Source organism: Camelus ferus, chromosome 10 (assembly GCF_009834535.1).
Source record: "Camelus ferus isolate YT-003-E chromosome 10, BCGSAC_Cfer_1.0, whole genome shotgun sequence".
Classification (NCBI taxonomy): domain Eukaryota; kingdom Metazoa; phylum Chordata; class Mammalia; order Artiodactyla; family Camelidae; genus Camelus; species Camelus ferus.
The window spans coordinates 32,832,833-32,846,301 of record NC_045705.1 but is presented as its reverse complement, the minus strand read 5'-3'; the positions used below and the strand labels follow the sequence as shown (position 1 = coordinate 32,846,301).

Here is a 13,469-nt window from a genome sequence, read left to right as displayed (position 1 = left end):
TTACATACACATGTAAATATATGTATGAATATGTGTACGTGTAAATATACTTATATACATATAAGAAAATCCATAGCAGCATCTTTGAATATAGTAAAATATAAACTATTAAATAAATCAGTAATAAAAAGTAAGGTGCAGAAGTTAGATGGTGGCTACATGAATGGTTGAATTCTTTTACGTATAATTTTGTACATCTTAAATATTGTGCAAGGACAGAAGGACAGAAGTTTCTCACAAAGACAAAACCCCACCCCCAAACCTCAGTAGAGGGCTCCTCACTCTGATGTGGGTAACTCCGGGCAGGGCTGTAGCTCCATGGACGGGAGGGTCAGTTTGGGATAAGAAGGTGCCTTTAGAGGTGGGGAGTACAGCAAACCCACCTGTGGCGATGTGGGCAATCTGGTTCTCTCAAACATCTTGAGAAATAAACAGAGTGGGGTAACTCTGTGGTGCTGGAACAAGAAACAATTCTTCTCTTTCAACATTTAGTGATGGTCACGGGCCAATAAGTATGTGTGAGCTGCCTCCTCAGGTTAAATTTATTGTAAAACAGATTAACTGCAACCCTTTCGAGGAGGCTTCCATGCAGTGTGTGGAAGCATTTGCCAGAGGAAGCTAGCACTGGTTGTGTGTCCACTTAAACTAGAATCTTTATGAGATAATGACATTTACCATATTAATTTATTCCTTTTGAATTAAAATAAAATGTATGACATATGGAGACAATTTTCAAGAGCTCTGGAAAACCAGTACAAGGGACACACACACTGTCAAGCCAAGTACCTGAGCATTTTGAACCTCTTATCCTGTACTGAACCCTGGAGGTTCTCAAGCTTCATTTATACCCAGCACTGTGCAGTAGAAGGGAGACAGGCATGGCTGGGTTCAAATTCTGGTTGCACCATCTCTTAGAGGAAAAGGATTTAGATTCCTTTCTTCTCAATTCCACCCTCTACAAAATGTGGATCACAGAATTACTGAGAAGTTGATAATGTTCATCGTAACAATGTGTACAATAGCAGAAGTTTGGATAGGGTTAAACAAGTCAGAGCAGATTCGTATTATGGATCAATACAGAGTCCAAAAAGTATGAGGAATATATATACTTTCATATATGTTTTATGAACGGTGCTCATGTTGTTTTCAAATGAGCAGAACAAGCTGCAGAATAATATACAGAGTGTAGACCCTTTCAAAATAAAAATTCCTTTCACTCCCAACTCTGTTTTTCTCATTTTCCTTACCCACGAAAAAGCTCAGAAAGAATTCACACCAAACATACAAGTGGTTATCCTTGGGAATGGGAGTGGGGAGAGAAAGTCTTTAAATTTATAAACTTCATCAACTTTCCTTTTAAAAATAGCCTTAAGTATTTTGAAACAGAAAAGGAAGAGTAAGAGTGAAGTCTGGTTTGCAGTGATGTGACTTAAGGCAAGGTGATTTGTGTAAAATTCCCAGCACAGGGCCAGGCGCTGAATGGGAGCTCAAAACTGATCATAACACAGTCAAATAATACACTGAAGGTATATAGTATCATTCATTCATTCATCCATTCATTCATTCAATCTTTCAATCATTTGTTCATCCACATCCTTCTCAGGCAACACTCAGCCCAGTTCAGGTCCCTCACTCCATTTCCATTGTGTCACCAGGGATGAAGTGATTACTCCCGGTCTTGGCTGAAACTTACTAGAACTTTGTCTCTGACCCCTTTGCTCTGCTGTTTCCAGAACACATTGGGAGGGCATGTGGCTGGTTTTGAAGAACAGGGTTTGCCTTTTTTTTACTTACACCGGGGCTGCATCCAGATTTTCCTTCTGCAGCTGGCACAGGCTGATGGCCACCAATGTCTCTGTATGTTTCTTTCTAACTGGAGAGTTTAAAGCTGGAGACTAAGGGACTGATACTTGCTCCCTTGAGAAACTGAGCTTCCAGGGGCTGTAATGGAATTGGAATAAACAATGTTTAGTAGTTATTTTCAGCTGAAGAACATTTTAAGTTTCCTCTAGAGAAATAAAATTAATCATGTTACGGTCATCAGGGACTTTGTGTGTGTGTTGCCTTGTTATAGAGCAAGGCTTTAAAATTTTTTCTTGTTGTGAGTCGGGTTGAGCAATTCTTGCTATGTCTATAAAGTTGTATTCAGGTCTAGAAAATTGATCTTGTCCCCCAAATCAGCAAAAGACATGGCAATCTGGAAAAAAGAAATCCAAAGCTAATCTGAATTTAAGATTATAATTTTTTTGGATCTATTTCCTAGCAAAGGAAGCAAAAGGGAAAATAAACAAATGGAACCTGATTGAACATAAAAGCTTTCGCATAGCAAAGGATGCCGAAAAGACAATCTACTGAATGGGTAAGGTATTTGCAAATGACACGACCAATAAGGGGTGAATAGCTAGCATATATAAACAGCTCATACAACTCAACATCAAAAAAAAAAAAATGCCCAAACAATCTGATTAAAAAATGGGTAGAAAAATTGAACACACGTTTTTACAAAGAGGAAATTCAGATGGCCAAGAATTTCTGTACCTTAGAGGCCACTCAGTCTATGTAATTTATAATAGAGCCTGAACGAACACAACTGGAAACCACTACACATACATTCCAATTTTACTACAGCAAATAGACACAAATTATAACCACCTCGATAAACATATATAGATGGTAAATTCTGTGAGGTTCCAAACTTGAAGCTTTCATTGTCCTCGGGGACACAGTACCTGCTGGAGTGTCAACATGTGGCTGTACGCATGGACTGTGGCCAAGTCAGGAAGCTCACCTGAACCTTCAGTGTCCACAGTTCCTTTTGGGGCTCTCTGTCACTGCTCATGTGGCTGATCTTTAGTTCTCAATCAGGTTCATGGTTATACCTTTAGTCCCCATTTCCTCTGGAGTTTGGAGCTGATAGGGCACATCCCAAAGCCCTGATCATAAATCACACTGTTGGACTGTCCAGTGGCCAAAGCCTCCAGGCAAACCAAGCCACTCCTCTTAAGGATGGCATTTCAGGGTCTTTGAGGTCACTTCCCAGTGGGTGGAGACAAAGTTGGGACCTTTCTTCAGATAAGGTTAATTCTTCACTACACACCCCTACATACATTACCTTTACCCAAGGCCACATCTCAGGGACGTAAACTATGACACGTACCACTCTAGCTCCAGTGGAAGCTAGGAATAAGTACCTGTTTATCTGGCTGCATCACCTGCCACATAACACTGGGTTTTTAAGGGTGGAATGAGAGGAGAATGGAGAGTGGGCAGAAAAACCAGTATATTTTGCCATGACTAGTGGTGGTGAAGAGATTCTTTGTCTTTCAGCTTTTTAAAGTTTTCTCTTCTCCATGTCATTCTTGTTCAAAACTTTTACGTGTGATACCATCTTTTCTTCCATTTTGGTCTAGACTAACAAAGTTAGCCATCTTTGCTATTCCTTGATCTCAAATTTTGGTTGAAGAACTGAGCCTTTATCATAATGTCTTAGAGACAGTTGGTGGACACAGCAACCTGGGATGCAACGTGAGATGTTATAAGAACAGTTAGCTGTACTGGGCTGTAGCTAGTATTTTTTTCTCATTGTGGGGCCATAGTCAAATTTTTGTGTGTATTCTTTGCTCATTCTTTTAGTAAGCACTTAATGAGCACATAATGTATTCCTTAATTAATGGATGCTGGGGACATAATAATGAGCAAAAGACAAATTATCATTATGTTTACAGAGATTAAATTTGAGTCTTTGTCATGCACACACCTATGGCAGTATAAATCATATCCTGATCAGGGTGTCAGCTAAAAAATATTTATTCCAGGCAGGAACATGTTCTGGTAGGTTATAAATCAGGTCACAAATTATTTCCTTCAAGGCAGGCACATCATTTCAATGTGATGTTGCAGGTCCTTCCATTAAGTGGTAGTCAGTGACTCCAATTCTTTGAATCTGGGTTGGCTATGTGACTTGCTATGGCCAATGTGACATCAGCTAATGCAGAAGAACACCCTGCTTGGATTCCTCTGGCACTCGGTGTCAGATTTATGCCCAAGCAAGAAGGACTTAATCCTTATTGATTTGAGAGCTTCTTTTACTTCCTCATTTCATAGTCAGTAGATGAGGAGATTTAACATGGAATCGTAATGCCACACAATAAGGATGTTTTCCCTACTCTTGAGAGTTGGTAGATATAGACTGTAAGTACATGCAAGAGGGAGCCCTAAAGAAAAGATAAGAGCTGTCAGGAGCAAGACATCTGTGACAGAAGTCCTTTACTTCCCCTATTCCCGAGGGCAAGCTCAGGATGGTAGATGATGTGTGTGTGTGTATGAGAAAATAATGAGCAACACAGTTCAAAAAGAAGTTAATCACAGGATAGATTAAAAATATTTTCATGAAATATTTTACAGTTGAATTATTGAGATGATTATAGATTTATGTGCAGTTGTAAGAAATAACAGATGGAGATCCATTGTACAGTTTGCCCAGATTCCTCCTGTGATAGGCAGAGTAACAGTTCCCAAAGAATCTTCATCTACGAACACCTGGAATCTGTAAACCCATTAGACTGCGTGGCAAAGAGCAACTAAGGTTGCAGATAGAATGAAGGGTACGAATTAGCTGACCTTGAGATCAAGAAACTACTCGGAGTTTTCTAAGAATCCCTAAAATTGGAAGAGGAGGGTAGAAGAGTGAGAGTCAGAGGGAGATCTGAAGATGCTATGATGTTGGCTTTGAAGATGGAGAAAATAAGCTATAAGTCAGGGAATACAGGTGGCTTCTAAAAGCTGAAAAGAAATCAGGAAAATGGATTCTCCTCTAGTTTACACACAAAGAAATAGAGCCCTGCTAACACTTGATCTAGAGACCCATTTGGAACTTCTGACTACCAGAACTCTAAGATAATAAATCTGTGTTGTTTTAAGCCATTAAACTTTTTGGTAATTTGTTACAGCAGCAATAGAAAACTAATATACCACTAATAGTAACATTTTGCAGAACTATAGTATAATATCACAACCAGGATATTGGCATTGATGCATTGCACTGATTTTATTCAGATTTCTCCAGTTTCCTCCAAACTCATTTGTGTGTGTGTGTGTGTTTGTAATAAGTTCTATAAATTTTTCTTTTCTTTCTTTCTTTTTTAATGGAGGTACTGGGGATTGAACCTAAGACTTTGTGCATGGATTTCACTGAGCTATATCCCTCCCCTGCTAAAAATTTTTATGATCCATGCTGATTTCTATAGTCATCACCCCGGTCGAGATACTGAACAGTTGCAAACAAGGATCCCATGTATTGTTCTTTTAGAACACACCCTACACCTCACCCAGCCCTTACTTCACTCCATCTCTAACCCTGGTACCCATTCATTTGTCCTCAACTTCTATAATTTTGTCATTTCAAATATGTTCTATAACTAGAACTATACAGTGTACAACTTTGGGGTTTGGCTTTTTTTTTTTAAACTGAGCTTAATTCCCTGGAAATTCATCCAAGTTGTTGTGTGTATCAAAATTTTTTTCATTTTACTCTTTACTAATTTCACTTTTTAGGAGGGTGTCCTCTTAACGGTTGAGCTTTGGGCTTCTGCTTCGTGGATATTTGCTTAGCGTTCATCCTGTCTCAGCCTCCAGCTACTCTTCCAGTTGGTTCTCCCTGGCTCCCGGGCTGCTGTTCTAGGCTGGGAACGAGCCCTACTTCTATCCTTGTGATTCCTTGGAATTAGGTCAACAAGTTATTATTATTATTTCTTTAGTGATTTAGGTGCTTCCTAAATCTCTTGCTAGTACCTGATTCAATTGTGGGTGCCCTGTGATTCTACACTACCCTCAGTAAATGTTTGAAATTGCAAAAAAACAAAACAAAACAAAACAAAAAAACCAAACCAAACCAACAAACAAACAAAAAACCTGAATGGATGCACAGAATACTGGTTCACTCAAGATGGGGGTTTGTATTTCCTGCTCCCCTCAGTCTTGACCGGCCCCAAACAGCTTAAAGGCAGCTGATGATTTATGAAACATATGTGATTATGTAACATCAGACCACTGCTACTCTACACAATGCCAGAAGGGATGTCTCTCTCTTGGACAAGTGCTAACAATTGCTAATTGTTCCTGTGTCAGAACCCACATCAACTGTTTCGTCCTTACATAAGCCTCTGGGATTTTTGCTACTTTTGTCCATTTACCATTCAGTTTATTTCCTTTTGGGGTTTCTTTCACTTAGGTATTCAATGCCTAGTACTACACAACTCTCCATTTTGTGCCCTATTTCCAATTTGGCCACTTAGACTTAACAATGTGCACTAAGTTCTTCTTTGCTTGATCACCTCCCTCCCAAATTTACTTGAGGTATAACTGATAACATTTGTATATACTTAAGGTATATACTTGGTATTTTGATATAGATATACATAGTAAAATGATCATAACAATTAAGTTCAAAATATCCATCACCTCACATATTTAAACTTTTCTTTCTTTCCTTTCCTTCCTTCCTCTTCCTTCCACCCTCCTCCCTCCCTATCCTTCTTATCCTCCCTTTCCCCCTCCTCCCTTCCTATCCTTCCTTCCTTCCTTCTCTCCTTCCTGCGGTGACAATGCTTAAAATCTACTCTCTAAGCAAATTTCAAGTATATAGCACTGCGTTTTAACTACAGTCACCATGCTGTACATTAGTCTCCAGTTTTCCCCTCCAGGGTCTCAGGAAATCCTCTGTACTTTCCATGAATCTCCAGCTATTGTCCCTGGTCCTGATCTTTGAAGACACATGGATCTGCCCTGGATACAAGATCTCTTTCTTTCTAAAGGTAGAGTTTTGCTGGGCAGATTCTGGTCATGCTGCATTGACTTCAGGTTAATTTTAACTCATCTCTTAGAATTTATGTAGGATAATGTACTTGAAAAAAATATATTCTTTTCTTGCCCAATTCTCCCTGTGTTGTTACTTACAGTACATTCTCTGGCCAGTTCATTAGATTGGCTGCCATTACTTTAATATGAAACTTCCTCTTTCATCTAGCTAGCATGGCAGCTTTAGATTTATGTGAGGATTTCCATCACTTACCCACAATCCATGTGCTAAAGTTTTTTCTGTTAACAGTTTGTCTTCCTGATTCAAAGCACTCTTGGACTCTTGAACTTCTCGCTTCATTTCTAAGTTTAAAGTTTTCTGTCTGGTCTAAAATGATTGGTATACCTTTCATAAATGAATGACCACTGCCATTTTAGATCCACTTACATTCTAGGTTTTCTGTCTCTCCAATAGAGAAGTTTCTTTATTTCTAGAAGTTTCCTTAACTTCCTCAAGAAAAGGAAGGATTCAAAATAAAGAGGGTAACTAATGAAAAAACAAGTCACAATGTCACATAAAAAGTAAGTGTTTTCAAGTGCTGTAAGTAGGAAGTACAATGGCCTGAGCCATAAGGTGCTTTTCAAAGCACTATGTTTATTTTGCATTCTGGTTTACACAACAATTGGAACAGAACATATGAAGAGCCTCTTCATAGATAATTTAGGAAACTTGTTTAGATGGATAGGGAACAGTGAACTTCAATTTTAATATTGATTATATGCAAAATACAGTCTTTAAGAACATATCTACAATATATTTGTAATAACTCTATACTTTGTAAAGTCTACACATATTCCTTAATATTTTAAATAAGCTTAAAACAGTTCTTCATGGGTAGTATGTGATGTTTCTCAAAATATATAACTGAAAAATTAGTCCCATGAGATGTCACTATATTTATTACATTCTAAGAAATTATCCACTGAAGGAGGTAGCATTGGTTTAAGAGGTGAACAGGTTCCCTATTTCAGAAACATTAAATATGGTCAAACATCTCTACTGCATACTTTGGTGTGCTGAATTCTAACCCTTGGGATCCAATCTAGAAGAATTTCTTCCCCATCACTTTTAGAGCTTCTTTTACCTCCTTATTTCTCAGACTATAGATCAGGGGGTTCAACATGGGAATCACAATGCTGTAAAATACAGAGGCTACTTTCATGTTCGCCTGGGAATTTTTAGAATGAGGCTGTAAGTACATGTAAGAGAGGGTCCCATAGAAAATGGTGACTGCTGTCATGTGGGAGGAACACGTGGAGAAGGCTTTTCTCCTCCCTGCAGTAGAAGACATCTTGAGGATGGCAGCCAGGATACATGTGTAGGAACAGATGACGACTGACACGGTGAACATCAAGTTAAATCCCACAAAGACTACAAGTAGCATGATGTTGATGTCAATGTTGGAGCATGAGAGGGCAAGGATTGGAGGAACATCGCAGAAGAAGTGATTGATGGTGTTGCCCTTGCAGAAGAACACTGAAAATGTAAACCCTGTGTGCACAGAAGCATTTATTGTGCCCATGACATATGAACCAGCTACCAATTGGATGCAGACTCTTCGGGACATGACCATGGGATAGCGAAGTGGGTTACAGATGGCCACGTAACGGTCCACTGCCATAGCTGCCAGGAGGTAACAGTCACTCGTTGCAAATGTTGCATAAACCAATAATTGCATGACACAGCCCTTGAATGATATTGATTTGTTTTCAGCTATGAAGTTTTGCATTATCTTGGGAGTGATAGCAGAACTGTAACAGATATCAACAAAAGCCAAATGTCGTAGGAAAAAGTACATGGGTGTCTGAAGTCTGGAATCTGTCTTGACGAGTAGGATCATTCCACTATTACCCACCATGGTGGTCACATAGATGACCAAAAATACAGTGAAGAGGACATACTGAAACTTGTGTTGGGCACCAAATCCCTGAAGAAAGAATTCAGTCACTTCAGTGCTATTTCCTTGTGTCATGACTATCAAAAGTCTAGAAAGGACCAAGAGGAGGACCAAGAAAGGAAAGGAAATCTTTGTGAGCTATTGAGTAGAAGGGCTCTTATTTTACGTCACTTTTTAAAAATTAGATTTTCATGGTGAGCACTCACAACAGCGTTTATTTCTTTCCAATTTTTTTTCTATTTTCTTGGTAAGAACCCACCATAGAAACAGTGATGTGTGAGCCATGGATACATTTTCAAAATAAAGAAGTTTTCACAGAAGTAGTAGGCTCATGTCTAATATCTGCGATTCTAATATAGAACAACATATATTTCCACTATATTAAACAGGTATTTATAGTTTCATAGAGTAATATTCAAACAAAATCATGTCCTTTTTTAGTAACCTATAGTTTTTCTCAGCCATTTATCATTTTAATCCTAGTTCAAGGTGCTGAAATTAGTAGCTTTTCAATTAGAGAAATTTTTGAGATTTATTTTATGTCTGAAGGCTTCAGAAAGTTTGTACTGCTGTTTACCATGCACCTCCCTTTAGATGATGTTCTTTGCAAACCAAGGAGTCCTCTCATTGTATATATATTGTATATATACATATCAGGGTATGTATATATCAGTCCTCTCATTGTATATATATATATCAGGGTAAAGGAAACTCACTTTGAGTTTATTAAATGAGTTTCCTTTACCCTGATGTCAGTAACTGTAAGCCGAGCTGTGTATCTGCATATATAAGATGCTAAAAATGTGTCTTTAGTGGTAGAAATGCAGCAAACTAAGCCTGTTGTTGATATGGGCTTCTCTGGTTCTTTAAAATATTTTGGAGTAAGCACAGGTGGATAACTTTGTTGTCAGAGAACAAGAAGCCATTCTCTTTAGTTCAACATTTAGTGAGGGCTGAGGAGAAACAAGTTGGTGCAAGTCCCTTCCTCAGGTTAATCTGCTGTAAAATAGCTGAAATGCAGCCCTTTCAAGGAGGCGTCCATCCTTTGGGTGTAAGCACTTATAGGATGAAGCTAGAATAGATCAGGGGTCCACTTAATGGAGAATCTTGATAGGGTAATTATTACTACATTTACCATATCAACTTGAGTTTGATCAGCCTCTTCTCAAGAGCTAATGAAACTAGTAGAAGCCCCACAACCCATATATGGCACACAATGTGTACGTTAAAGGTGGGCTGTCTCAGTGTGAAGTTCTTTCTTCCATTGAATTTCTCTCTCTCTCTCTTTTTTTTTTTTTTTTGGAAGGGAAAGTAATTTGGTTTACCTATTTATTTTTAGAGGCAGCACTGGGGATTGAACCCAGGACCCTGTGCAAGCTAAGCATGCACTCTACCACTGAGCTATACCCTCACTTTCTTTGTTCCATTTAAGGTGAAGGTATTTGCTAATCAAATGAATGATATGTAGAAAATGGCCAACTACTGAGCAGTTTGAATGTGCTTAACATAGGCTGAGTCTCAGTCTTTCTGAGGCTCCATTTATATTCAGCATTGGGCAGTGGAAAGGAAACCAGCAGAACTGGGGTGAATTCTTGTCCTACCAGTTAATAGAGACAAAGGGTGTAACCTCTTTCAGCCTCAGTTCCTTCCTCTGTAACATTGAGATCCCAGAACTGCTTAGAATTTAATGATATTCATCAAAACACCGTTTATAATCAAAAGTTTGGAAATAGGGTTAAATAGATACAGCACATTCTTATTATGGATCAATACACAGTCCCAAAAGGTGAGATAAATATATACTTTTACCAAAAAAGTGCCTATGTATTATTATCAAATGATAAAAGTTGTAGAATAATAGGTACAGCATGGACCCTTCTAAAAACCAAATTTTCTCTCACTCCCATTCTCTCTTTTGATTTCATTTTTTATTTATTTATGAATGAAGGTCAGGAAAAAAACACACCAAACTCTTAAGTAACGAACTCTTACTTAAGTAACCAAACTCTTTTTTTAAAAATTGAAGTATAGTCTATTTACAATATTCTATTAGTTTCTGAGGTACAGTATAATGATTCATATATATATATATATATACATGAATTCATATATACACACACACACATACATACATGTACTTTTTCATATTCTTTTTCATTATAGGCTATTACAAAGTACTGAATATAGTTCCCAGTGTTATACAGTAGGACCTTGTTTATCTGTTTTATACATAGTAGTTAGTATCTACAAATCCCAGACTCCCAATTTATCCCTCTTCCCCTTCCCTTTTGGTAACCATAAGATTGTTTTCTATGTCTGTTGAGCCTGTTTCTGCTTCGTAAATAAGTTAATTGTGCTATTCCTTTAGCTTCCACACATAAGTGATATCATACGATATTTGTCTTTCTATGTCTGACTCACTTCACTTCATATGATAATCTCTAGGTCCATCCATGTTGCTGCAAATTACACTATATTATTCTTTTTATGGCTAGTAATACTCCATTGTGTATGTGCGTGTGTGTGTGTGTGTGTGTGTGTATCTCACAACTTATCCAATCATCTGTTGATGGACATTTAGGTTGCCTCCATGTCTTGGCTATTGTAAATAGTGCTGCTATGAACATTGGGGTGCAAGTACCTTTTCAAATTAGAATTTTCTCCAGATATATATGCCCAGGAGTGGGATTGCCGGATAAGATAGTAAGTGCATTTTTACTTTTTTGAGGAATCTCAACAGTTTTCCATAGTGGCTGTACCATATTACAATCCTAACAGCATTGTAGGAGGGTTCCTTTCTCTCCACAGCCTCTCCAGTATTTATCATTTGTGGATATTTTAATGATGGCCATTGTGACCAGTGTGAGGTGATACCTCATTGTAGTTTTGATTTGCATTTCTCTGATAATTAGTGCTATTGAGCATCTTTTTATGTGTCTATTGGCCATCTCAATGTCTTCTTTGGAGAAATGTCTGTTTAGGCCCTCTGCCCATTTTTTGATTGTGTTGTTTGTTTTCTTGTTATTGAGCTGTATGAGCTGTTTGTATATCCTGGAAGTTAAGCCCTTGTCAGTTGCATCATTTGCAAACAATTTTTTTCCATTCTGTAGGTGGTCTTTTTGTTTTCTTTTATTTCTATTGCCGGGGTAGACTGCCCTAGGAGATCATTGCTAAAATTTATGTCAGAGAATGTTTTGCCTATGTTTTCTTCTAGGAGGTTTACAGTATCTTGCATTATGCTTAAGTCTTTGAGCCATTTTGAGTATATTTTTGCGTATGGTGTGAGGGAGTGTTCTAACTATTGATTTACAGGTGGCCGTCCAGCTTTTCCAACACCACTTGCTGAAGAGACTGTCTTTTTTCCATTGTTTATTTTGCCCCCTTCATCAAAGATATATTGACTGTAGGTGTGTGGGTTTATTTCTGGGCTCTCCATTCTGTTCCATTGATCCATATGTCTGTTTTTTGTGCTAATACCATGGTGTTCTGATTACTGTAGTTTTGTAGTATTGTCTGAAGTTTGGGAGAGTTATTCCTCCAGCTTCATTCTTTTTCTTCAGTATTGCTTTGGCAATTTTGAGTCTTTTGGGACTCCACATAAATTTTAGCATTATTTATTCTATTTCTGTGAAAAATGTCCTGGGTAGTTTGATAGGGTCACAGTAATTCTGTAGATTGCTTTGGGTAGTATGGCCATGTTAACAATACTTATTTTTCCAACACAAGAGCATGGGATACCTTTCCATTTCTTTAAATCATCTTTAATTTCCTTTATGACTGTTTTATAGTTCTCAGCGTATAAGTCTTTCACCTCATTGGTCAAGTTTATTCCAAAGTATTTAACTTTTTTGATGTGGCTTTAAAAGGGATTTTTTTTTTTACTTTCCTTTTCTGATATTTCATTGTTAGTGCAAAGAAATGCAACAGTTTCTGTATGTTAATCTTCTATCCTGCTACTTTGTTGAATTTGCTCGTCAGCTCTACTGGTTTTTGTGTGGAGTCTTTAGGGATTAAGTACTCAAATTCTTAAATTATTCATAGGTGTGGGATTGGATGAGAGAAAACTTCAATTTTTAAATTTATAAACTTCTGCACTTTTGCTTTCTTTTAAAAGTGGTAATTGATAATGTTTCTTGTTTTAAAAATAAAGATGACCATTTACATTTTATGGATTCATTGATTTGCTAAGTCTTAAGTGTATCATATATTTTGTTTTCTTTTTTGTTTCAGGTTTAATTTGTTTGCATTTGTGTGGGTCACTTGATCATTTTTAAGAATTTCATTTTGATTTATCTATAGTGGTTTTACTGCAAATCTATATAGTTTTTTTATAAAATAGTTGCCACTCAAAGTTTACATTATATGTACATAGCTGGTGTTACATTTAACAGTTTGAGTGAAATGTGGAATACACTGGGAATCATATTCGTCAAGGTTAAAGTTTTTGCCTTATTGTCAAACATAATTTAGAAACTTGAAGAGAAAGAAGGTCTGCTGTTTTTACTCATATTTTTATTCTTTCTTTGCTCTCTCTTCTTTCTTTATGTTCCAAGATTCACTTTTTAAATACCAATTAAAAGGAAGAATTTGACCAGGTGGAAAGAACAAAGCAGGTTTCTGTACACAGCAATTAAATGCTTTTGAATTGCTGTGTACCGGAAAGCTACTTCAAATGTAGTGATACATATACGTTTCGAGGAAGAGAAAAATATATAC

General features: G+C 37.4%; 1 protein-coding gene across 1 annotated transcript; it reads right to left on the bottom strand.

The window, feature by feature from the left end:
• Positions 1 to 7,683: 7,683 nt before the first annotated feature.
• Positions 7,684 to 8,828, bottom strand: LOC106728772 (putative olfactory receptor 5AK3). Its single transcript, XM_032490451.1, has one exon. It carries the CDS (start codon positions 8,826 to 8,828, stop codon positions 7,899 to 7,901), a length of 930 nt encoding a protein of 309 aa, XP_032346342.1. The 3' UTR covers positions 7,684 to 7,898.
• Positions 8,829 to 13,469: the final 4,641 nt, after the last annotated feature.

Coding starts and splice junctions, on each gene's coding strand:
- LOC106728772 (XM_032490451.1), bottom strand. CDS start 8,828: ATGACACAAGGAAATAGCACTGAAGTGACTGAATTCTTTCTTCAGGGA.